The sequence below is a fragment of the Thunnus maccoyii genome, chromosome 16 (assembly GCF_910596095.1).
Source record: "Thunnus maccoyii chromosome 16, fThuMac1.1, whole genome shotgun sequence".
In the NCBI taxonomy this organism is placed as follows: Eukaryota; Metazoa; Chordata; class Actinopteri; order Scombriformes; family Scombridae; genus Thunnus; species Thunnus maccoyii.
Window position 1 is genome coordinate 19,250,053 of NC_056548.1, and position 23,943 is coordinate 19,273,995.

The following is a 23,943-nucleotide window of genomic DNA, read 5'->3' on the forward strand; positions in this document are numbered from 1 at the left end:
TTAACAAAAGCCAAAAACATCAACATTTGAGGACAGAGTTCTTGTAAGGCTTCTTATTATAGTTGTCACTTGATACCAAAAACAAAATAATAGAATGGCAATAAATAAAAAAAAAATCCATATATGTCACAGAGGAAAAAAATCAGCTGCTATAATGCACACAAATATTATTTTAAAACAGTTTTAGATTTGCAAAATCTTCCTAGTTAACATTCTGTTGTCCAAACGGAGAGGCAAATAAATAAAATCAATACTGATGCTGCACTGTTAGTTCAGTACATGCAGTGTAACACTATGTTACGATACAAACTATGAAATAAAGGTACAACTTCAATATTTGAAGAGGCCAATATGCAAGGCACAACAACTGATGGGATTCTCAAGGATACTTTCTAAAAATATGAGTTGTCTTTTACAATTATTAAACTGAACAAATGACAAAACTGAATTGCAGCTGAATCCCAGTGTTTTGACTGTCAACTAAATGCTGAACCCTCTTGGACCTGGATGATGTATTTTCAACATCTCAAGTCAGTCGGTCCCAAAGGTGCTAAAAGACTCAATGGTGAAAAAGGTTGAAGACTGTTCGACCCTTCTGTACCAGGAGTGTTAACACTGGCTATTTTAATACAGCAATAACAAACTATAAAAAAATAAAAGTTTCCAAAAATCCAAAATTGTTTTTTCTGCCTGTCCATTGCTTAAGTTTGTAATGTTACAACTTCATATTAAGTGCCTAAAAACATTTGATGAGTGGCCTGAAGAGTCTGAGGAAGACGAGATAACTGGGATTCAGCTGTAAAGCTGTGCTGACTTTAGGGAACACAATAGCAATGCCTTAAAGGGCAAATTTGAGTTTTTAATTAAATTGTGTTAGTGATCACTTGTCAAAATTTCTTTTATTTCTTTTTCTTTTGTAACATCTTAAAGTTTTCATGCCAGTAATGTGTCTTTTACTATAAACCAACTGTTACCTGGGACTTATTTCACCAAATTTGCAACATGTAAGCTGCGATTTTCAATATTGACTCATTTTGACAAGTTTCACTAAACACAACTAAACGTCATACTTCCAAGGAATACATGAGCACGCCAGAGAGGATTTGCAAATCTATATGCAGTTTCCGAGCGACAGTAATTTGTGAAATGCCACATTTTGCTATTTGCATGTAAGTAGTGCTTGCAAAATCTCTTCTATCCCCTAGTTATTTAGATTTCCTCAAAATCAAAAACATATACAGTACCAGTCAAAACTCTGAGCATACTTTCTCATTCAAGAGAATGAGAAAGTATGTTCAAAGTTTATAGGTCAGTGGTTACATTTCCAAAATGTAACAATGTCTTGATCAGTGGCCAAAAACAATACGTCTCAAATGTGCCCTTTAATAGTTTACTTGTATTGATTATAAAAGGCCACCCAGACAGCATATGGAAGTGGGCCACACCAGGCAATGATGCAGCACTGCTGGCCTTCTTCTGGCCCAGACAATTTGGATATGAGCCTGAAATGGCCCACGTGTAAAATAGCAAATGTGGCCCAAATATCCCAAATCAACTATGGGCCTTTTTTGGTAAAGATGTGGTGCTCTCGGTCTCGGGTATGTGTATTCTGGATGTGGGCTAGTTCTGGTTTATGTGGTTTTTCATGGTTGACATACGGCATTGCTATGACTTGCTTGTGGCCCAGATCTGGGAAACTGAGAACCATCATTCCACACAGTATGAGTGCTGGACGAAAGTGCCGAAATCGTTAAGTGTGGGCCAGCTCTGGGGTACAGCAATTATGCTATCTGGGCATGGACTGATGCTGGAAGCAGTTAATAAATAATATCTAATCACACAGTTTTGAGTGTACAAATACAGACTCTGCTGTAGGTCTGTAACTACTGTATCATCATATAATACAGACTTTATTCCATTATTGAAAATACCTCGAAGGCAGAATCAGGCACTAATAATTGGACTGTGGCAGAAGTTTATTGTCAAGGTCTCAGATAAACTAAACTAGCTAAGTCAAACTGATTAGCTAGCCTCCTGATATGTACCTTGAAAATTTCATACAAATGTAAACATTCAATGATATTGCACTCAAGCAGCATACTAAGATACTGAATAATGTGTCAGTACGCATGCTTTTATACTCATAAAGTGCTTGGATGTAAAAAAATATTTGAACAGGGAAAATGTTCTGAAACACTCCTCACCATTCTTATGTCAAATTGTAGGTAAAACCTCACCAGGTGGGACATGCCACAGCAAAATGAAACCATGGTTTTGTGTGTAAGCCATAAACACGGTATCTCAAATGAGCTACCTGAAGCAAAACGATGCGTCCGAATACAAAGAGGCGAGGCGAGGCGAGGCTCTGTGTCGCTGTGTTTTGGTTTCAGTATTTACATCCTGAAAATGTCAAACAATCTTCCCGTGCTCTCTCGCCTGCAAAAAAAAAAAGAAACATAGACAAAAATGAATAGTTAAAACTGTGATTTCTTTTCAATAATTTGCATAGGCAATTTATGTATCTCAGCCTCACTGCTTCTCGACAGTATATGAATGATATAAGTAGGCGGTCATATATTATCAGGCGGTTCCAGTGGTGGATGAGATGAAGAAGCTTTTTCTCATGAGACTATTTCTCCTGCACTCCAACAGGTCTCAGAGGTGGTGCCTATACTTAAACTGAAATTGGAAATTACACTACTGCAGTGCAGATATACTGCCCATCTCTCTCTTCATCCATTTAACTCATCATCCATTTGCACTTTCCTCCATCAGTCCATTTACACATCTATTGATTCCCCCATCCCTCTTCCTGTCTCTTGCACTGACCTTGTCACTGCTGGTGGAGTGTGTTGGGTGTGTTTCTCCTGACTCCAGACTCAGGACAGACAGACCGGAGTCTATTAGTTCTTCTGTGGAAGAAAAACAACATTAGCTCAGTTACATACCATCCGGATATACTGTCAGGAAAGTCAGCGACACTGAAGCCAAAGCATACCTGTGTTTGTGTTGCTAATGTTGCACTTGGCAACTTCTACAGGCTGGACAGAGCTCTCCTGTAGAGAGGCACAGGCTTTTTCAGTAGGGGGGGAGCTGGGAGCTGTGGGGGGGGTGCTGTCTTTATTAGTACATTCAGTTTCAGTAGCCTGCTGCTGGGCAACGGGAGCAAAAGGACCATCTCCCTGATCCTGAGGACTACCGCAATCCTGCTCGGCACTTTCAAGAGGCTGCTGGGACCCCTGCACCTCGCTTTTGATTTCGCTAGGTGAGGAAGCTTTAAAGGAGCTTGGACTTGATTCTGAGCTGGCAGACTCCTGAGAGCTTGTGATTTGACTTGTATGAGCCCCCTGGATGAGTTCCTCTGAGAAGCGTACTTTCTTCTCCGAACCCCGAGGGGATGGGGTTTTTGTCTTCCCCTGAGTGGGGGTGTCCTCTCTCAAGCTAGCAGTTGACACAGAACCTGTGGATCCACTCACTTCCTCAGATGTATTCAAAGAATCTGGGCTGGGCGACAGCTTAGTTTTTGAGTCCTGATCTTTCTGATCTTCTAACTCTGCATCCGTGAGGGCGTCGAGTTCCTCCAGGAATTCCTCCAATGTTGTGTCAGAAGACTAGGGGATGAGATTTAGAACAAATAATCAGGTGTTTTTACTTCTTTAGTGAAATTTATCAACCAACGCACACTTCATATTAACAACAACTCTGATTAAACCTCTCACCCGAAGGTTATCTCCTTCTTCATTTGCCTGCCACCTGAAAAATGAAGGAACTTAATTTAAGAAAAATCTAACATTGTAGAAAGTATGGGTTGCAAACATGTTATTCTTTTGCCCTTTACAATGTGCAACTTACAGTGAATTACACTGAAAGCATTAATATTTTGGGAAATACTTGCTGAGAGTTAGATGATACAATACCACTGTCATGTCTGCACAGTAAATATGAAGCTACATTTAGCTTAGCTCAGAATAAAGACTGGAGGCAGGGAAACAGCTAGTCTGGTTCTGTCTAAAGGTAAGAAAATCTGACCACCAACATCTCTAAAGCTCACTAATTAACGACTTATATCTCATTTGTTTCATCCGTTCAAAAACCAAGGAAGGAGGTCACTGCATCCAGCCAAGAAACAAATAACACCCCGCAAAAACACAGATTAAACAAACAAGACATAACAAGTTAACTAGTAAACTCAAGAGGCGCTGATAGGTGGATTATGTTACCTTTGGACAGACATAGAGACAGAAAATCATCTGGCATGTTACACTATCTCACTGAAAGTCTATAATGTCTCACTTCCAGGTTTGTGGTCTTGTGGCTTTTTTGGATTATAAGCAACGATTATGTAACGACACACCCTGAAAGCCTCCTCGCCCCCCAACACTGGAGCTTCTTTCACAACAGAGGAAAGCTAGAGGGAAAAATGGAGGCAGTGAGACATGAATGAGGCCTTCTGGGCTATTTAGTCAGCTGCCACAACTTCTAAATCAAGTCTCATGACATCTAGGGGAATTTGTACATTAGGGCACAGTGCAAGAAAACAACATGCATTCCCACATCCGTTTTTATGTATTTCATTAGTCATAGTGTGTTTTTTCATAACACTTAATTAAGGCTCTAGTGAGTCACATTCAGCATCCCGTTAGTTGAATCAACTTTAAACATCAGGCTGTTCTGTGTGTGACCAAACTAGTTAAATGTTTAGCTATTACTGACCTCCTGGCCCTCCCAGTCAGACGATCTTTGCCTTTTGCTTTACTGCTCATCACTAATACATTTTTAGCTCCCTTGTCTTTTCCTCGCTTCTCATGACCTAGAACAGAAAAATACAGAAAGTTAGGTCACAATGAAATGACATTTTACATAAAAAGCCATTACTTTTTCTTCCAAAACAACAGTGTATCTTTAAAGGGGTACTCCAGCGATTTAGTATTTCACATCCAGACTTTTAGTCTATGTCAAGATCAGAAAACACTGGATCCTACAAATTCCATAATGCAAATAATGATATGATAGAGTCACTTCATTAAACCCTCCCTGCCTGGTATCTGTCAAAATCAAAAGTTTTAGATTAGAAATATCTGTTGTAACTCAGGCTTTCTGTTATAAACTTGTAGTTTCCATGACCGGGCTGAGATGACCCTAATGACATCATCAGGGTTATTTCTTCAGACTTGACAGAGGTCTTTCAGAGCCACAGAGGACTTAATGCAGCTGTTTTCACAGGCTGAGTAGTATTCCCCCATGAATAATAAGCTGATCTTGATGTGTAAAGTCAGAGTACCCCCTTTAAGTCAAGTCAATTTTCTCTTGTGTAGCCCAATATCACAAATCATAAATTTACCCCAGGGGGCTTTACAAACTGTACACGAATACAACATCCTCTAGCCTTAGACCCTTGATTCTGATAAGGAAAAACTCGACAAAAAAGCCTTTAACAGGGGAAAAAATGGAAGGAACCTCAGGATCCCTTTTCAAATACAAGCACATATGCAATAGATGTTGTGTGAACAGAATAGACCAACATAGCAAATTACAGAAATACAGCACAGAAAAACTCAACCTTTCACAAGTTTCCAAATGTACAATTCTAAATTGCTGGAGTGCTCCTCCTCCTTAATCCTTTTCTCTAGATGTACCATTAAGATGAATGATCCCCTCCCCCCCCCCTACCCCAAATTACATTTCACACAATATCTTGTTTGAACAGAAATGCATAAAATTGTGGTGCCAAGATTTTCCAGAAATCCAGTTTTGAAAAAAAAATTAAATATTTAACTCATATTTCTAAAAAAGGTTTCTTTGCTTTTATAAATAGTGTGTAGTGACGTCAAGGCACTGAACAGATTAAAATATCTGTGTGTATAACCTTAAGAGATACCTCGTGAGTCAGCACTTGACCTGGGTTGGCCTCTTCTGGCATTTCGTCCACCTGGAAATAAACAAAAATAAAAAAAAAAGAATAAATAAGAGCAAAGAACAAGATACCAATAAAACCCATTATAACTGGTATCATAATGTTTTATTGTATATAGTCTCACCTCTGCTGTGAGGTCCCCACTCTCTGTCCGGGAGGGATTTGTCTGAAAACCTAAAAGCAGAAGCTCAGTTTAGACAGGAACGTAAACCAACACTGGCAGTGTTTTCCAAAAACAACAGTGCCAGTGGAGATCATTTATTTCAACTTTTTGTTACCTAACAGCACATCTACATCCCATGAACAGGCCATTCTGTAACTTGAGTATCATCATTGTGCTTTTATTATTGACCAGAATTTGAGTGAGAAGTTATGCTCCATGTTTCACACCCCTACATTTCACATCCACTGAAACGGTCTCAATTGTTGAATCAAAAACACATTTCCTATTCTATTCTTGCTGGAGGGCCTTGTTTAAGCCTCACCAAATAAGGCAAGGCATTCCATCCCTTATCCCTGGCTAAAAATAGCCGTTCCTCCCTTGTCTCTTTACATTTTGATGCTTCCTTAAACAGCACATTAAATTACTCTGCAACTTGGTCACTCTGAGTACTACAGCTGGCCTTGTTTGAAATCTAGCAAACACAAAAAATGAATGGGCTATATTTTTTCCTCCAGGCACTTTGGGGTGCTATTGTATGATTTGACAAAGCAGTGTGATATCAGGCTTTCAGATCATGTATTGTGTTCAGCTTGATGCTAAATTTAAAGTGAGCCAATTCATTTTAAAAGTAGAGGAAGCTGTGATCAAGATTTGAGTCTAACACACCCTCACATACTGCTCATACAATGATACAATTTGTCTGACGAGTAATTATTTGGTGATGCAGTCATTTTACAACATCCTGTGATCTGATGAGATTTAGTCTTGGGATCATGTGGTGAGACATGTTGTCCAGATACCTCATCTAATGGATTCTTCCACTGACTAACCAAACTGGAAAGGCATAAGCTGTTCTTCAAGGGAATTTTGTCATCTTATCGGCATCTGCACCACAAGAGAATGGATCCATTCACACTGAAACTGGACAATCTGGACGCAGTGGCAGAGAGGAGGATGAAGGACAAGATTAATGCCATCCTTGACGACCCTTCTCATCTGCTCTATGGTGAACCACAGAGCAAGACAAAGCGTTTCAGGCGCTCATTTGTACCCACTGACATCAGACTGTACAAGAACTGTGACAACAGGATAAAACATCTGTGAAGGCCCACCACCACCATCCATGTATATGTATGTATATGTATGTATGTGTATGTATGTATGTATATATATATATATGTGTGTGTGTGTGTGTGTGTGTGTGTGTGTCTGTGTGTGTGTGTGTGTATATGTACGTATGTGGATGTGTATATGTGGTATGTCTGTGTGTATGTATGGTGCCAGTCAGAGGTTTGGACACACTTTCTTATTCAAGTGATTGGGAGGGGAGGTGTGTCCGGACTTTTGACTGGTACTGTATATACAGTATATACTGTATGTAGGTAACACTTCTGCATATTTAATTTATTTTGTATGCATTAAATCACCTATATAACATATACATATATTTTTACAGCTACATCTACCAGAAACAATTTTTTTTTTCTGCACAAATTTTGCACAACATTTCTATTTTTACAACCCACAAGTCAGGTCATGTAGCCTAAGTATTGTAACGTGTATAATGTTTATGTGTATAGATTGAATTCCATTTACTTGACTTTTTATATCGTTGTGTTTAATACTCCTAGTTCTTATCTGTTACCTTGTTTCCTGCACTGCTGTAACATATGAATTTCCCCTCTGGGGATCAATTAAGTCTTATCTTATCTGGTCTTATCTAGAAGAGAAAGTAAGAACAAATTAAGGACTAGCAGGTGATTAGTTAATTTGCTGGTAATCTAGCAGAACACCATACAATAAAGTTACTATGTTTACTAAATATGTGATTATACCATATTCATAGTTCAATGTTTTATTCACTTTCTTGTAGAGAGTTGCGAATAGATTGATGTTACTCTCATGTCTGATTAGCTTAGCTTAACCTAAAGACTGGAAGTGGGAAATTATGTTGCCTGGCTCTTGAAAAGTGCAACTGCCAATATCAGCACCACTATATATCACTAGCTAAGACGTTATATAGGCCTATCTTTAATTCATAAAAACGTAAGTGTAAAATCAACAGTTTATGTTTTGACGTAAAGGTCCTAGAGCAATTTCCTGACTGGGTACAGTGACTTCCTGTGTTTTGTCATCACCATTGGAGACCTTGGAAAGTCACTGGTCCAGCCAAGAAATAGTTCCAGCACATAACTCACGCTTAAAACACAAATCTCCATTTGTACATTTCTGTATGTGCACAGATAAAACAAACAAGATATATAACGTGTTAATTAGTGAGCTTTAGAGGTGTTGGTAGGCAGATTTTTTAAACCTCTGAACACAGCCAGACTAGCTAGCTGGCTCCAGCTTCATATTAAGCATACAGATTGTAAGTGGTATTAATCTTCACATTTAGCTCTCGACAAGAAAGCAAATCATTTCCCAAAATATAAATGTATTACTTTAAGAAAACAACCTGAGTGGAGAATATTGGTAACAAGACAACATTATTAAATTAAATAAAGTGAGACTAGGGGGAAACATAATGAGGATATGCATCTTATTTTAAAAGAAACTGTATTACTAAGGGGATTGAAGACTAATGGTTAGGGAAGTAGATTTGAGGCTGGAAAGTCACTACGTCATGAACTAGTGGGGATAAGATGGTTGGGAAAACTGGATAAATAACACCCTGCTCTCCTTTACCAACGACAACCAAGTGGCCCTCAACAAGCATTTCATCCCCCTCTGCTCAGTGGCCGATGGAAGGATAAGTGTGACGCTTTGCAAAGCAGTGCTAGAGAAGAATGAACATGTTTGGTCAACACTCACACACACACTTTTTAAACTAAAGATAAGAGAGTTCTCCAATGTGAAATAGTACATAGACGGAGCCAATAATTATAAATATATATAAATAAATAAATAAGTGGAACAACAGCTGTGAGAAATCTAAGACAGCAGCAGACAAAGGTCCTTGGGAAGGGTTGAGTGACGAGAAGTCTTACATGTTATCAGTTTTGTCCATGTCCCACGCCCGCCTCCACTGGCCCTTGGCGTTCTTGTGACGTGCCACTCTCTCCCTGTCGATCTGCTCACGCTCTTTTTTCCACCGCAGGTACTCCTCCTGCTCCTCTCTCGACGTGGGGATGTTGAGGTCTGTGCTGGCCTGTGGGCTCTCGGGCTCCTTTGCAGATGAAAATTCAGAGTGTTTTAGTAAATAAAAACAAGAAGCTTCCTTGATGCATGTTTACATCAGGGTGGTCTCCACTCATCAGTAATGGAGCACTGGCTTTGGAACATGGCTAAACTAAACACCCGCGCCACTTAGAGTGTCACATTATAATACATTTGAAGCATCATTCTTCACACTAATCAGAGCAGTGGAGGGAACCGGCTCAACATTAAACATGGGTGGTCATAAACAAGAACAGATCCTCATCTCTAAATGATTAAATAGCAACAGGTAAATATACAGATTAGTAGGGTTCAAAAAAAAAAGGGGACAAACAAGGATTTCTCTGGTATTTTCATGCACTCTGCATTATTGTAAATACCAATGGCTGCCTCACTGTAAAAATTAATGGTTGCCTCTGGGTGTCAGCTCATTCCAGTCAGCTCCCATTTGATTACAAAAAGCTTCTTGTTTGTCTACCATGATGACAGCGAGGCAACACAATCAAATTCTTTGAGATAATATTACCGGAAAAGTGCAGTGTACAGTAAATGCAATTATGTCCCCTTCCTCCGTTCCCCTCTTAACCTGTTTATTGATTACTGTGATGAGAGCATAAAGGGTTTGCTTGCTAATACTAAAGGGAGATCTGATGCAGGCTCTTTAACACATCAAAGGGGACAGAGGCTGTGTTCTCTTGTTACAAAGCCCTGGAGCGAACCAGGGCCACAAACAGCACCGTGATCCGAGGGAAATCACGTAAAAGCAATCGCTGCGAGAAAGTGCTTCTCAGTGCCTGTGTTTTTTTTATAAAGCGAGAGGGAGGGAGTATTGCTGTCTAGAGAAAAATTAAAATGGTGGGATTCTGAGTAAAGGGGGGCGGGGAATCTACGTGCTGCCTGGCATATAATTTCTCACAGCAACAGTAAAAACAGTGAGAGCCAGCAGAGTGCCAGTACGACACTATGATGGGTGATGTTTTCCCCTCAGGTGTGTACCAATCAGAGCCAAGTAAACATGTTGCCTTGCTAGGTACAATTATTGGAGAACATAACATCTGTGTTCAGCCCTCTGTTTTCCACCTCCTCTCCCCTCCCTCTCCTCTGGCCCCCGGAGGACATTGGGAGCCACAAGGGAAGGCGCTTCTTGCATGTTCCAACAGGCCATCGCCTGCTGCCACCCCAGCCGCCCTGCTAATTAGCACTTTTCAATTTCTCGCCTCCATGTGGCCTCGCAGGGAGGATTGTCAATGGCCAAAGCAGGTAGGGTGGATGTTACACAGTGCTGACAGAGAGCAGGTCTTGGTGTCAAACTGTGCTTGCAAATTTAGATTAAAAGGTAAATAGTGAAAAAAAAAATCATGTCTTTGTTCTGGACTGCTGAGCTGCTACTTCTCATCCTCCAGCAGCTGCACTGGATCAGGCCTGAAATGCCTGAAGAGGTTTACAGTATATTTGTTAACCAAAACAGTTAACAATCCGAGGGCTGTCTGATCTCCACCTCTTATGCAACACCTAAAAAAAAGCTGTCCTTGGACACTCACTGGGCCCGTGCGGCAAAGCAGGCAAGGTACAGAGAGGCAGAGAGTCATGAGCAGCATCACTTGTGAAGTGATGTATTCGGCGGGCCTTTGAAGATCGTCCTCCCTGCCTCCCCAGTCAGCCTGTTTATCACACGCTTTATCTGTGAGACAGCTCTGAGCTACTCCAGCAACGTTAACACGCAAGCCAGCAGGAGGCAGATGGGGACAAGCACTAGGAAAGGGGGGTGTGCATGTCAATGTGTCGTGCCTGTCTGCATGTGAGTGTTTGTGATGAGGGTACAGCGCATATTTGCATTTCTCCGTGTTTTTGTGTGCTCTCACTTAGTGCCGCTGTCACATGGAAATCTTGTATTTGAAATTTCTGCAAATCATGTGGTCCTTTGGCTTACGAGTTTTCCTAAAACTTCAAGAAGAGATAGCAAGAACGTGCATGTTAATATGTTATGTGTATTAATGTAGATGTGTGCCTGTCAACTAAGGCACTAAGTACCTGGCAATGCTCTGAAAGCCTGTGATGCTCCTCAGTGTGCTTCTGTCCTTGTTTAACCTCATCCTGTCAGAGAAGAGAGATAAGAGAAAAAAGGGGAAAGTGAACACATCAACAATAAGGGTGACACAGCAACTTGTTGCCAGCCAATTAAATATGGCTGTAAAGAGTCACATTATTGCTGCCATAAATAGTACAAGCAAATCAGGGGAGTGCACAGACTTGTCCACTGAGAAAGATTTAGAGGCCTACACTGCCACCAAGTGGACTAATGGTGATATAGCGTGACTTAGCAATAGAGGCTCGATTTTAAATGTGCACTGCAATGGGGTCAACAGAGCAGAGTGCAGTTTGCAGGTGGGTAAACGTCATTGGCTTGAAAATGGAGCTCATCTTATAGCAGTAGGAGAATTGTGTGAATTTTGGCCCTGATGTATTTCTGACTGCAGGTTGTGCTCCGGTGAACTCAGTGGATGAGTCATGTTGCCATTAACAGCAACACTTGCACGAACAGCCAGGGGGGAAATACAATAAGCCCTGGACAGAGTGTGCACCCACTGACAATGACACCCACATACACTCACACTCTCCTACCCACACCCAAATGCAGTCTGACACATACAGTACACAAACACAAAAGACCCTTGACAACATTGCTGCTTTTCTTCTTTCTCCTCTCTCTTCTGTCTCACACTTCTTCTTCCTCCTCTCCCTCTCTCTGACCCTCTCCTGGCACCTAGCCAGGCCTGTCTCTTTGGCAGCATAATGAGCCTTTTCAGAGTGAGAGGGCAGCCGAATGTTAATTAGATCGAATCGGCCTTTTCAGGATGGTGGGAATGGCAAAACAATCGTGCCAGAGGAGAGCAGACCACTTAAGGTTTCAGGGAGGAGAGGCTGGAAACAGACGGTGGGCTGCCAGGAGCCTCCCCCTCTTTCTTCCCCTGTTTTTTTTTTTCCTCACTCCCTCCTTCCCCATTTCCTTTCTCCTGTCTCTGTCTCTCTCACGAGTGTGAACTGACAGTCTAGTCATGAAGTACTTCTGTTTCCAGGCATTACAATCTGGCTGGGATGCTGCCAGATAACCACACCCCTCTCACAGAGTCATTATTTATTTCCACGCACACACACGCATCAGAAAAATATTTTAGAGGCAAGGCGAAGCTACAACATTGCACAATAAATCATCAGTAAGTTTTTCTAACACTTGCCAGATAGATATGTGACATTTTCTTCCAACGTAACACCCTTTCTCAGTGTTTTCCATGCTGCTTTTGTTAAAAGATACCAGTTATGTAAACAGCGACCACATGGAAACCAGGTCTCTGCGATTCACAGTTGACTGGTGCACTGGAGCCCTGGCTACTGTTCAAGTGCTGATTCAGTCCACATGATAAATAAAGGGGACAGACCAAGCGGGCCAGAAATAAAGGCAGGAGAACAGCATGTTCAGCCCATATATTTAGTGCACATTAACTCAGACAAGCCAGTGAGCAGCGCCCGGAGTATCAGCCAATCATTTGCGCACATATAAATACACAAACTGAGCCTCGACTGCTGTTCCCCCTGGTTTTGTGTCCAGAGACCCCTTGTGCGACCAGACTGTGTCTGTGTTTACAGTGGTGAGGATCAGCTGTCTCTGCTGTGCATCAGCATATTGATTGGGCAGCTTGTGAGTGTGTCTCTTTGTGTGTGTGAGTGTGTGTATGTGTGTGTCAGGCTTCAGACTGAGGCAGAGCAGCTGTTTCAGAGTCTCTACATACTTGGTGGAGGGGGGGCTAAGGTCAGTGACAGTGTGGCATTTCACAGCACACTGCATGTGCATATGTGTCTCTGCCTATCTGCGTTAAACATGAGATCTCACACCAACAACATACAGTAAAGCTATTCATGTTAAATGTGATATCTGCACTGTCATTATATTATCAATAACGAGGCCTTTTGTTCTACAGTTTTACAACACCTATTTATCTTTCATGGCCCTAGAGGGACTCTGTGAACTTTACAGCCTGTTCCACATGACCAAAGGCATCTACACCCAGAGGTGGAATGATTTTTCTTTAGCTAAAAATACAACAAAAGCTCCTCAGCGGGAGGAGAAAAGATAAATAATTGTCAAACCTGGGTGGGATTACACAAAGATTCTCAGTTTGTTCAATTTCGACTCTACAGAGCATCTACTCTGCCAACAGCTCTATTAGCAACCCCCCCCCCCTCCTCTAATCCCACACCAGGCAGTCACAGCCCTGGTCCACCTCCTGTCCACCAGCCTTTGTGCTCCATCACTGGAGGGGTGTGGCCGGTCGACATGTCTGACATCTATGTAAAACAGCTCGGTGCAGCACGAGAGGGGGAACAAAGGGGGATGTGAGAGTGGAAGCAGACAGGACGGAGCTTTTAAATGCTTCAGCGTATGATCACCGGAGTGTTCGATGTGACTTATCCAAACCTGAGCTGCTGTGTCTTTCTTGGTCGTGTGAGATTGCTTCTTCCCCCTTCCAGCTGACTCCACACGCCTCGCTTGTCCCTCGTCAGTAGGGCTCTTGACATCTGCAGGGCCTGGCCTCTTGTCAGGCCTCTCACTCACCACCCTCTTACCCTGGAAAGACAGTTATGTATATTGGAGTACCATAACTGCAGCAAGGTGCATTGCAATATAGAGTGCTGGTGCTTATCATGTCCGAATGGTGCGCAAGAATTATTGACTTGAAGGTACAAATTCGTAATATGAAATTATAATTGTAATTTACCCCTGATACCTCTATACTGACCATTTATGGATAGTAGGCTTTCTGACTGAAAAAGACAACATTTTTTACCTCACACAGCTGCACATTTTTAGTAAAATATCTCAACAGCTATTGGATGGATTGCCATGAAATGTGGTACATATATCCAGAGTGCACAGTGGATGTATCCTAATGACTTTTGGTGATCCTCAGACTTTTCATCTGGCATCAAATATCTGCTTTTGCAGGTATTTGGTCATAAACCTTATTGCACGAATTGAAATTTTAGCCTGATGATGGTGGTGGACCAACTGACCGACCAACATTGCCATCCATTGCTGCTAGCATGGCTAAAAACCTGTAATCTAAATTCATTAAATATTAAATAACCTTTTTGTAAAAATGAGGTGCAGTAATCTGAACTGCAGAAGCTCCAACTGAAATCTGAAAATTTTCGAACAGCGGCAAGAATGTCTAACTATGGATCTGATATATTTACAGGTCTTATTAATTGTTTGTATTATAAAACACTGCAATATTTTCAATTCACTGGCCTCAAATTTTGTCTGTTGTCTGACCTACTCCAGCCCTGAAAGAAGGCAGACTGTTGTTGTAATGTCAGCTAATGGAATAAAGTCTAAGCTGAATATCCATCACTCTGAAGTGTTCCTAATTTCTTTGCAAGTTATTATAGTGAACTTATTTCCAGCCTAAAGTCTTTTAGTTGAGTGCTTATTGCATTGTTTTCAGTCAGTTTTTCTTATTGATTTGAAAGAGGAATTGATTTGTGTCTGTTTTTCTTTCATTAAAATGAAACTACAGGTTTTGGTTTCACCTATAGTTTTCCTCCCTTGTTATTTGATTCAGAAACAGGTATTGCATAATCCTTGCCATGCATTTACCTTTTTTCCAGCCATGGTGACCATTAGCTGCTTCTTGTGGCCTTTGCCAGCACCCGGAGGAGGACCTTCTCCCCCCTGGTCAGGCCCAGCCTCCTGCTGTCCTTTCCCAGCTGGTGAACCACCGCTGAATGGCTTAGTCACCACCACTCGACTATCCTGCTCCAAAGAAAAGAGCATGTTATAAAATATTTATAGAGCTTATAGCATCATTTTCTGAGAAATGACAGTATTGGCAGTACTGTGGGGTGTGTTAGTCTGATGATAATCATTAAAATACAGTTCTTATGTGTGTCACCTCACATTGTCAACACTCACACTGGTTGACTTGCTGATTGTGATACTAAGGTCATCAGCTTTGCCCTTGCGGCTCTGCAGAGCCATTCCATCTTCTTCTGCCCTTTTCTTGTCCTCCTCCACCTCCTAAATGCAACTCAAGGAAAACAGAGAACTAATCAGGAAGTGTGTAAGAGTTCCAAGCTTTCAAAGGAAAGAGACATTCCCCAGACATCATGCATTGCTATATCTGATAATAACCAGAACCCTCTCTGCCTGCAGGCACTTGCTCTTACCTTGTACCTCTTCATGAGTGCTTCATTCTTCCTGCGGAGAGCCTCGATCTTCTTGTCCAGCTCCAAGTCCCTCTCATGATCCCTTTTGGGCATCATGTCACTGGAGGTCTGTGAGGACACACATAAGATCATTAATCAAGTGGATCACTACAATAATAATTAAATTTAAATCAAATTGTGTACTATTTTTCTTCAATTCTTCATTTCATTTTCAGCTTAGGTCTGGATATCCTTAGTTGAGCACCTCTCTGGACCCGCTGCAGTTTGCCTATCGCCCTCAAGTTGGAGTCGACGATGCCATCATCTACCTGCTTCATCGAGAACAGGCAGCACTGTGAGAATCATGCTCTTTGATTTCTCCAGTGCCTTTAACACAACTACAGCCTGTACTGCTGAGAGAGAAGCTCCAGAGCATGCAGGTAGAAACATCGATAACCTCCTGGATTACTGACTACCTGACAGACAGACCACAGTTTGTGTGGCTGCGCTGATGTGTCTGAACAGGTGGTTAGTAGCACAGGGGCACCACAGGGGACTGTCCTCTCACTTTTCCTCTTCACTCTGTACCCTTCTGACTTTCAGTACAACTCTGACTCCTTTCATCTGTGGACATTTTCAGATGACTCTGCAGGTGTGGGGTTGCGTCAGTGGTGGGCAGGAGGCAGAGTACAGAGAGGTGGTGGACCGCTTTGTGGCATGGTGTGGGAATAACCACCTGCTAGTGAATGCGGCCAAGACCAACACCATTTCCATTCTTGGAAAGGTGGTAGAGGGATACAGATACTGGACTGGAAGTGCAACACAGGAAGAAACAGAGCAGACTCTACTTCTTGAGTAAGCTTAGGTCTTTCAGTGTGTGCAACAAGATGTTGCAAATCACTTACGAGTCAGCTGTGGCAAGTGCAATATTCTTTGCTGCTATCTGCTGGGGCAGCAGCATCAGAGCCAAGGACACTAACAAACTGATCAAACTGATCAGGAAGGCTGGCTCTGTGCTGGGGACTCCTCTGGTTGTGGAGAGGAGAATGCTGCACAAACATCTTGCATCCCCTCCATGACCTGCTGGTCAAACAGCAGAGCACTTTCAGTCAGAGAGTTCTTCGGCTCCGCTGTGACAAAGAATGCTACAAGAAGTCATTCTTGCCAGTTGCCATCAGTCTGTACAGTGACTCTCCTCTGTGTCAGGAGAGGGGACTCCTTTGACAGTGAAGACAGATTGCTCACCTGAACTTTTGTTTTATTACATTATCCATCACATCTGTTATCTACCTATCCATCTATCTATCTACTGTTTGAAAAGTTTCAAAACTAGTGTGATACCTGAGTTTCAGAACTGATAGTTACTTTTTAATAATACTATAATAATAATAATAATAATAATAATAATAATAATAATAATAATAATAATAATAATAATAATAGTTATTATTATTATTATTATTCATAGATAATTAATTATCTGATCAAAGAATACATTAACAAGATTACAAATCTTGAGTTTAATCTATAGTTTAATCTATATATACATCTATATGCATATATGAACTCTAGAATAGATAAAAAGGTCTTAAAAGGTCTAAAATGATCCATAAAAGCAATACTAAACTCTAATATGGTTCATTTATAAACAGAGTATAATCTATGACAAAGAGCTGATTGACTAATTGCTGATGGATGGACAATCAGATTGAAAATGCTCCTGTGTCCACACCACTGTGTCTGCTGCGATAACACACAACCCAGTAGCACACCCTCACACCAACAGATGGACTGTTCATTACACAGCTCAGTTACACAGGGAGAATGCATATGCAGAGCATCCTAAACATCCCGATGTGGTCAGCAGGGCACGCCTCCTCACACGACAAGAGGAACCATACAGAAAAATTCCACGTGCTCTCAAGACTATCTCTCCTTAACCTACTATGCCAACTGCAAACATGCACAACAGAGCTGCTGAGTTGAAGGAAACTCAATATTCACAACATGCAAGATTAGGATAGTATTTCAGAATGATAGTGAGGAACCATCAACCATTTCCAGCACAGATGTCTTGCAGTAACTTAATGTTCCCCCTCTGATCGTGTCGGTCTAGTCTTTCTTGAGGTGGCAGGATGTGTGTGTTGGTGAAACTGTGGTTTCTTTAAGTGGCTGCGGAGCAAACCAAAGGGCGCATGACTCAGAAGGTGGTGAGTGAGGAACTCCCCTCTGCAGTAAGGGAGTTAGGAGAGCATGCTGCCTTCTTATAAGCACAGATCACTATATCAGGTGCAAAGAACAAAACTGTAGCATGTCAAATTTGCAAATTGCAAACAATCGCTCCCGATAATCTGCCTTCTTTAAATCAGTTGGCACTGCAATAAAACAGCTATATGGGCTGTTTCAAGTCACTCTCTTGCCAAGAGGTAGATAAGAAGATTGATACCACTCTCATAAGTGTGGTATTGATCTTCTTATCTAACTACCCGCAAGAAAGTGAATAAGGATATTCCCTAAAATGTCAAACTATTTCTTTAAATTTATGCACCATGCCATCACGAGGACTGCTCACAAGGCAGCTCCTACTCCATATGAAAAGTAACTTATTGTTAAAACACACATGCCCTGGGCAAATGAGATGATACTAAAAGAAAAAAGAAACTTAGCAGTAAGAATAATCTGAGATTTATGACAGAAAGATGGTGGAATAGATAAATAAGTGCCAAAACTGTCATCCTTTCTTAATGTTTTCTTATTGCAAATCAGCACCTTACTAGAAGAGGTGTGGGAGTTTTTCTTTTGTTGTATCCTCAGTCAGATTTCATTCAGCACACAAACAGGAGTGCTCAGTCAATACTCAATGAATGACAGTCACTGTCAAAAAAAAGAGCTCTCAACTCATTTAGCTAAAACAAGTGTTTCCCCACTTTGAATCAGTACTGGCATCATCTGTTGTCACTCACAGCTGAAGAGAAGTGATAATAACGCTGTCAAATAGAAAAGTTGCTGCCGCAGCTTGTTGAAACTGTGAGAAAAAAAAAAAAAAAACAATTCAAGAAAGGATCCTGTTTTCTACACTTGGTATAAATTATTCTGAGGGGTTAAACCTTCTATAAAGAGACGGTCAGAAGACGCGCAAAAGCATTTGTGAGTCAGTCATCCTCCACTGTTGCCCCAGTGACGACAAGAGAGTCATGGCTGCTTTGATATGATATACTAGCACAGAGTGATGACTCACGGCTAGTGAGCGCATAAAGACCATCACAATGGGTTCGCAAGAAATTCTTCCATGCTTTTTCCAGCACCGCCACTGTTACGCATGCAAAGAATGGCTGCCACTGAGATGTTGTTGAACAGTCAACTATCACTTTTTTTTCCTGTAAGGTGTCAGTCAGGAAAGCGCAAATAACAAACATCCGTGAATCCAGCTGTGACTCCAACCTGTTTCAAACCTGCAAAGAGCAAAAAGAAAAGTTGGGACTCACTCAGAAGGGCAGCAGGCTGGAAAGTAGTTACCTCACAGCTTCTAGTTGTCAGGGTATCCAAACACAACAGACCATGAGGACATACCACCAAGAATAGGCGCAAGGAAGAGAGACACGCTGCGGACTCTGAATCTCAGCAGGGCCAATGTCGGAGACTGAAGAACACCGGCCTTCACAAACCAAAGTGGGGAGACTCTGCGTGGGGACGCTACCCCTCTGGGTTTGGCCAGGCAGTTCTGTGATTGTGCAGCAACAAGGCTAACATGCACACAATCACAAAAAACACAGAGACGTTGTGGGTCTGCCAGCGGACGGCACCCATGCCCGGACAGGCAGGCAGGCAGGCAGAAGGGGAGGGGGGCCTGCAGAGAGAGCGGTGCCAAAGCTTCCTCCCTACCCAGCGTTCCTGCCACCTACTGGAGCTACAAACAGGGGAGAGAAAGAGCCAGAGACACAACTGAAATGCTGCATGTAGCCACAGCTAAAACTGCGACAGAGCAGAACCTAATACCAGAGAGAGCCGGAGAGAGTGTGGGATGAGAAGAGAGAGTGGGGGGGGGGGGGGGAGGTGGAAGGAGAGAAGGCACTCACGGGTCTTTCCATGTCAGCGGTGAGAGCTGGGCTGGGTCCAGGCGCGAGGCAGCCGAGGCGGCAGAGAGGGCTGCCTGGAGTCGACGATCATGCCTTGATTACAATGAGCCAAGTTGGGCAAGCAGCCAAGACGTCTAACAAATGCACAGAGCTCCCCTGTTAGCGGATTTCACAGCACCCACCCACTTGTCCTTCCTCTCCCTCTCCCTCTCTCCCACTCTCTCTCCCCCCCCCCTCTCTCTCTCGCTCTTCCTCTACCTCTCTGTCTCTCTCTCCCTCTCGCTCTCCAACTCTCCCACCCTTCTGCACATATATGCTCTCTCACTCCCTCTCTCCCTCTTTAAAGCACTTGCTCTTTCTCCTCCTCACTTATCCTCTGCTCAAAGCATGCTAGTTAAATCTGGTCACCCACCGTCACACACTCAGTGAATTTTAAAGTAAATTAGCACTTTTGCTCAATTGAGTCTACAATAAAAATCACACAATTGATTTTTCTGTCTGTATGTAAATATACTGTATATTATCATATACTTGGCAGCCACAGTAGATCTTTCTTATTACTTTTTTGTCTTTTTCATGTTTAAAATGATGGAATTGCAATATGATAGTTTTATTATGTCATTTATTCTTTCTTTCTTATCTGCAGCCATGTTGTTATAGATATATAAGACTATATAGGGCTTTGGGTCTGTATTTACGTTGATAATTTGCTCTGATTTCCATATTGTAAAGATCTTCAAAAGAGATGTTTTTATGTCTGTTGCTGATGCAAATGTTGGCAGGTATTAAATTATGGAGTAAAGTTCTCTGTATGCTTTCAAATCAATTCTATGCTGTGTCCTTGTGTCCTGAGCAAATGAGAGGGGGAAAAAAAGAAGAACTGATCACAAAACTACATCTTCGAAAAGCTTCTTGAATCACTCCCATTCTGAAAGAGTCTCATTCACATCTGAGCGTGCCACCATAGAAATCCAGACGTCACAAATGAGATGCGTGTCTTGTTTGTTCCCACTGTGATTTCAACAGCTGCGTCGCCTATGAGCTCCAGACTACATGTTTGGAGTACTAAAGAATATATAAGGCTGAGAGCTAATGGCATGCAACAAACAGGCAGCCTAGCAGACAAATGCCACAGGGAGCAGAGGCAGTCACTTGAGACTCGGTGTCAGTGCTCTGCAATTTCCAGAGAATTATGGAAACAAACACATCATTGAAAGTTACCAGTCTGAGCTACATTTTTAGCATACTCGAGGCCACATAGCATACATTCTACATGGAATAATCCTGCTAATGAGCAAAAGCTCTCAACAAAATATTTTAGTCTAGGACCTTTAACTTGATTTTAAGATTAATATAAAAAAATATCTCATGGAAATATTAATATCCTATAATGTTTATGATCAGCTATGAATTCATAGCAGTTCAGGCTGTCTATCATCTGCTATCAAAATGACAATGAAAAGAATCAAGTTTAAGTGAATAGTTGCATTATGAATACGTATAACTTAATGATCATTTTACCAATTAATTCATTTTAACCTTAATCCTACCAACTTGGGTACCTGCAGACCCCAAAGGTATACTTTTTGTCATATCTCACAGGTGCTTTATTCTATCATTCCAATTTTTCATGACTTTGTCAATAAATTTGCTCCTCATGACTTCATATCATTGTTTTCTGTTTCTGTTTTAATTAGTGCCTTTAAAAATGTAAGGGGTGTCCTGGGACCCCAACCAGAAGTACCCTATTCCATTTATGCAGTTTTAATAAATGGAACTATTTATTGAGTTTATGTTTGCCATGGGTCCTAATTTAAAGCATCACAAATTATCAGGCAGGTAGGAACACTCTGTCAGTGATTTTGAAGGATTTGTGGAAAGACTGTACGTGGGATAAAAGCTGCAATTTGTATTAAAGAAAAGTATATATTTTTGTTTTACACAATACGCAAATTAACTGTAACTTTCCTAAAATCCACCTGGAGAGCCGGGGCTAACCTTAAGTGGGAGATAGAAGCACGACCCAGCTAGACCCAGCTCTCTGTTTGCAACCAGACCACCGAGCCCCAGTTTGTTATTCAGGTCAAAGTGGGAAGAAGCAGCGGGTCTGTCGACCAGCTGAGTGAAGTGAAACCTGCGGAAGAAACACCGGGAACATCAGGGTGAAACAGTCCATAGTAAAAGTCAGTGTGTAAAACAAATTAATTTCCTAATTTTCATCAAGTTTATTTTTAGAAAAATAAAGACTTTTAACCCACATGACCTGGTCAAAGTTTGAAATGTGTACTGTCAGGTGTGGAGAGACAATAAGTAACTGCAGCTGGACACAGAAAAATACTCATATATTTGAATGGAGAGTGTGAGCGAACCACTCAGTGCTTGGGCCCTAATAAAGGAAAAACTGTAGTACAGAGCTACAAATTTTACTTTTGATTTTATTTTTCTGCAGCACTTTATCACTAAACTGTCACTCTCACTCAATGAGCTCCATTCCCCCCCCCCCCCCCATTCTCTCTCTCACTCCCCCTCACTTGGAGAGGAGAATGTCACTCTTCTTGTGAAATATCCTCATAAATCCCAGGACTTTGGCCAAATCCTACATTAAAAATCACTTTTCTTTTTGTAGGAAATTTCGTCGCAAATCCATTGATACAGGTTTCAAAGTGGTCAGACTTATAGTTTAGACATCAGAACCATTTGTTTGACACAAAGTCCATGCCTAGAGATTGCCTCCCCATTGGTTTACATTGTAAGGTGTGGTGTGGCACTCCAACTTTCAGGGCTTATTATATCTAAACCGTTCGAGTTATTACAAAGTTTTTAACAACTTTTGTTCAGCACAGTGTCATAAGTCATGTATTCAAGTTTGAAGCCGATACCATTAACGCCCTAGGAGGAGATAGCGTCTCTTGGGGGTCCAAAATTGGCGCAAAGTCGTACTTTGTTCTTGTTGGATTTAGGTCAGGGGTGTCAGCGTATGATTTGTAGGTCTTGATGAGACAAATAATTGAGTTTTGGTTCGATCTCTCTACGACATTCCTACGGGCCGTGGCAGCCATATTAGACACATAGGTGGCGCTACAGAGCACATTTTGGCACTTTGGGGATCATTTTTACATTTTATCAAATTTTTCACCAGACCTGATATGTGTGCCAAATTTGGTGGGTTTTTGAGCATGTTTAGGGGGTCAAATTAAGGGTTGAAGTGGCGTAATAATAAAGAAAGAAGAAGAGGAAGAAAGAAACAAACACACGCCCCTTTGGGGCTCAGGCCCAAATAATGTTTTGAGAATAAATAACGTTTTGCATGGTTGTTTCTTACAGTATTTATTCTTGGGTCCCCAGGGACCCCAGTTGGTAGTCCGTGTATGTTAAATATGCTAGGATGAGGGTTAAAAATAATTGTATTCTTTATACAAATGCAGCCAACTCTTCTTCTTTTCATTATGGCACTTAGAGCCTATCCCTGCATGTATGTACAGGGGCAGGGTCCAATATAGTAAAACAGCCAAACCACCCTCTGTGAGGCAACAACACCAGGTCAATATGCAGCCATGTCCTCCAGATGTCACCACTGCTGCGCATTTTGCATTTGGTAAAAACACTGCTGATTCAGATCTTGAAAAGGAGCATTTGAGTCATTTTTGAAGTAAATTCAGTGTGTGATTTGGGTTCAGAAGGATCAATCCAACATCTGTTCAATTTGTATGCCACAAATTATGTGTGTGTGTGTGTGTGTGTTTCCTTTTGTTTTGTCTGTTATGTTTTTGTTAAATTAACATTTTTCATGTTGATTATAATGATATAATGATTGTAATGATATAATGATATAATACAGTTTACAGTTTGCAGCTGTGAGGACAATGCAGCTTGAGTATCAGATTATGAGAATAAACTGGCAGCACATTAAATTGAGGCTGACTACGTTGAGAGGTTAAAGTAATTAGCATTTCTAGTGGTTTTTAAATAGATAGATAGATAGATAGATAGATAGATAGATAGATAGATAGATAGATAGATAGATAGATACTCACCCCCACATTAGCTAAATTCACCGTCATCAATAAAATGCTGTTTCCATTACGTCCATTGGGTGTCGCCATGTCTTTCGTCAACATGGAGTTCCTGGTCTAGAGGGTAGGCAATATGGATGTATAATATATACATCCATGGTAGGTAACTTGTACTTGCCAGCCTGCTTTTCTTTTTTTTTTCTTGCTCCGTTCACAGCGTAACTGTAACTGTATATTATCAAACTTTGTCCTTATTTTGTCCACGGTAAAGAGGGGACTATGAAGCTCTACTACAAAACTTTTTTTTTTTTTTTTTTTTTTTTTTTACAATATTTATTTAAAATATATACTATAGTCTAGTAGTAGTACACCTATTCCATTACAATATCAGGGGTGTATAGTATATTTACTTAA

The 23,943-nt window shown here is 41.3% G+C and overlaps 1 protein-coding gene across 5 annotated transcripts; it reads right to left on the reverse strand.

The window, feature by feature from the left end:
• Window positions 1-1,543: 1,543 nt before the first annotated feature.
• Window positions 1,544-23,652, reverse strand: LOC121881398 (coiled-coil domain-containing protein 9B). Of its 5 annotated transcripts, none has more exons than XM_042389157.1 (14): window positions 23,551-23,652; window positions 15,462-15,569; window positions 15,208-15,312; window positions 14,893-15,048; window positions 13,711-13,860; window positions 11,268-11,330; window positions 9,068-9,246; window positions 6,039-6,088; window positions 5,879-5,929; window positions 4,714-4,810; window positions 3,720-3,753; window positions 2,999-3,611; window positions 2,830-2,912; window positions 1,544-2,436 (listed from the first exon to the last, which is right to left on the reverse strand). In XM_042389157.1, the coding sequence occupies exons 1-14, from the start codon at window positions 23,632-23,634 to the stop codon at window positions 2,410-2,412; spliced, it is 1,800 nt and encodes a 599-aa protein (XP_042245091.1). In that variant the 5' UTR covers window positions 23,635-23,652; the 3' UTR covers window positions 1,544-2,409. The 5 variants fall into 5 exon arrangements, with proteins under 5 accessions (XP_042245091.1, XP_042245092.1, XP_042245093.1 ...); XM_042389158.1 differs by lacking the exon at window positions 23,551-23,652 and adding an exon at window positions 19,517-20,323 and having other exon boundaries at window positions 15,193-15,312; XM_042389159.1 differs by lacking the exon at window positions 23,551-23,652 and adding an exon at window positions 19,517-20,320.
• Window positions 23,653-23,943: the final 291 nt, after the last annotated feature.

Excerpts from the sequence above, each read along its gene's own strand:
- LOC121881398 (XM_042389157.1), bottom strand. The coding sequence starts at position 23,634 with ATGTTGACGAAAGACATGGCGACACCCAATGGACGTAATGGAAACAGC. Across the intron at positions 9,247-11,267 it reads GGCTTTCAGAGCATTGCCAG|GAGCCCGAGAGCCCACAGGC; the intron begins GTACTTAGTGCC and ends TCATCTGCAAAG. Across the intron at positions 5,930-6,038 it reads GTGGGGACCTCACAGCAGAG|GTGGACGAAATGCCAGAAGA; the intron begins GTGAGACTATAT and ends GTTTATTTCCAG.